At 35.1% G+C, this 981-nt stretch overlaps 1 protein-coding gene across 10 annotated transcripts in view; it reads right to left on the bottom strand.

The window, feature by feature from the left end:
* The window catches only part of LOC106875082 (serine/threonine-protein kinase BRSK2), a 305025-nt gene that overhangs the window by 42631 nt on the left and 261413 nt on the right, over window positions 1–981 (bottom strand). For 9 of the 10 annotated variants that reach the window (XM_052971926.1, XM_052971931.1, XM_052971927.1 and 6 more), the window contains one exon: window positions 617–688. The exons of the other annotated variant lie outside the window; for it this stretch is intronic. In XM_052971926.1, the coding sequence (XP_052827886.1) occupies window positions 617–688 (72 nt within the window). The remainder of the gene's footprint in view (window positions 1–616; window positions 689–981) is intronic. 10 annotated transcript variants of the gene reach the window in all.

The following is a 981-nucleotide window of genomic DNA, read 5'->3' as shown; positions in this document are numbered from 1 at the left end:
TATATATATATGTATGTATGTATGTATGTATATTTAGCTAGAAATAAGAGTTAAAAGCCCTTAGCGCTGCAAGAAAGCACATCTTCATATATTGACAGGGGAATCTAGTCTAGTGATCTAGCTTTGCTTATTGGGTGGTTATCTTCCCTGTTAGTATATGAAAATGTGCTTTCTTGCAATTTTAAGGCTTTTTAATTCTTATTTCTAACAATATAGGTGCTACCCAGTACCCTCAGTCACAATTATTGACAACTGGATTTTTTGGGGGGGTTTTATATTGCATATAGCTGCCTTCATTTTTTATAAATATGCGTATGTGTGTGTGTGTGTGTGTGTGTGTACATATATACAAATAGGAGCACAGTTTAGCTCTTATTTCTAGCCTCATTTAGTGACAATTATAATACTCCCTTTTGGTGAAACATTGCAAATTGCTGCCTATATATATATATATATATATATATGCACCCATGGATGTACATGTGTGCATATGTATGTATGCTTGCATGCATGCTTGTGTGTGTGTGTGTGTGTGTGTATGTATGCATGTGCAGGTGCAGGCAAACGACACAGAGGTAACAACACAGAGAGAAGTGATGAAGCCCATGCTACTTACACTTGCTGAATGGCAAGTGCCCTCCGAGAAGCAACAGGGGATCCTTCACTGATGCTGCCTAATGAAAGTCGGCTGAAGGCAAAGAAAGATAATAGGATGAATAGGCGTCATGTTAATCACATGCTCAAGTTAAACATTAAACAGCTACAGTTAGAAAATATCACTATTTTAGGAAGGTTTCTTTTTTTTTTTTTCATTCCTGGGAAAGTTTTTTTGAGAAGCTTTAAAAATTCATTGGAAGAAAAGAAGCATGGAATTAGTAGAAGAATGTATGATGGTAATGATGGCAGTTTTAAACTATATCTTTGTGCAAAGGTACAAATTAGTTACTCTCTTGTTTTTAATTAAGATGATTAAGATGATAT

The sequence above is a fragment of the Octopus bimaculoides genome, chromosome 11 (genome assembly GCF_001194135.2).
Source record: "Octopus bimaculoides isolate UCB-OBI-ISO-001 chromosome 11, ASM119413v2, whole genome shotgun sequence".
Taxonomy (NCBI): Eukaryota; Metazoa; Mollusca; class Cephalopoda; order Octopoda; family Octopodidae; genus Octopus; species Octopus bimaculoides.
This window is presented reverse-complemented; position numbering and strand designations above follow the sequence as displayed.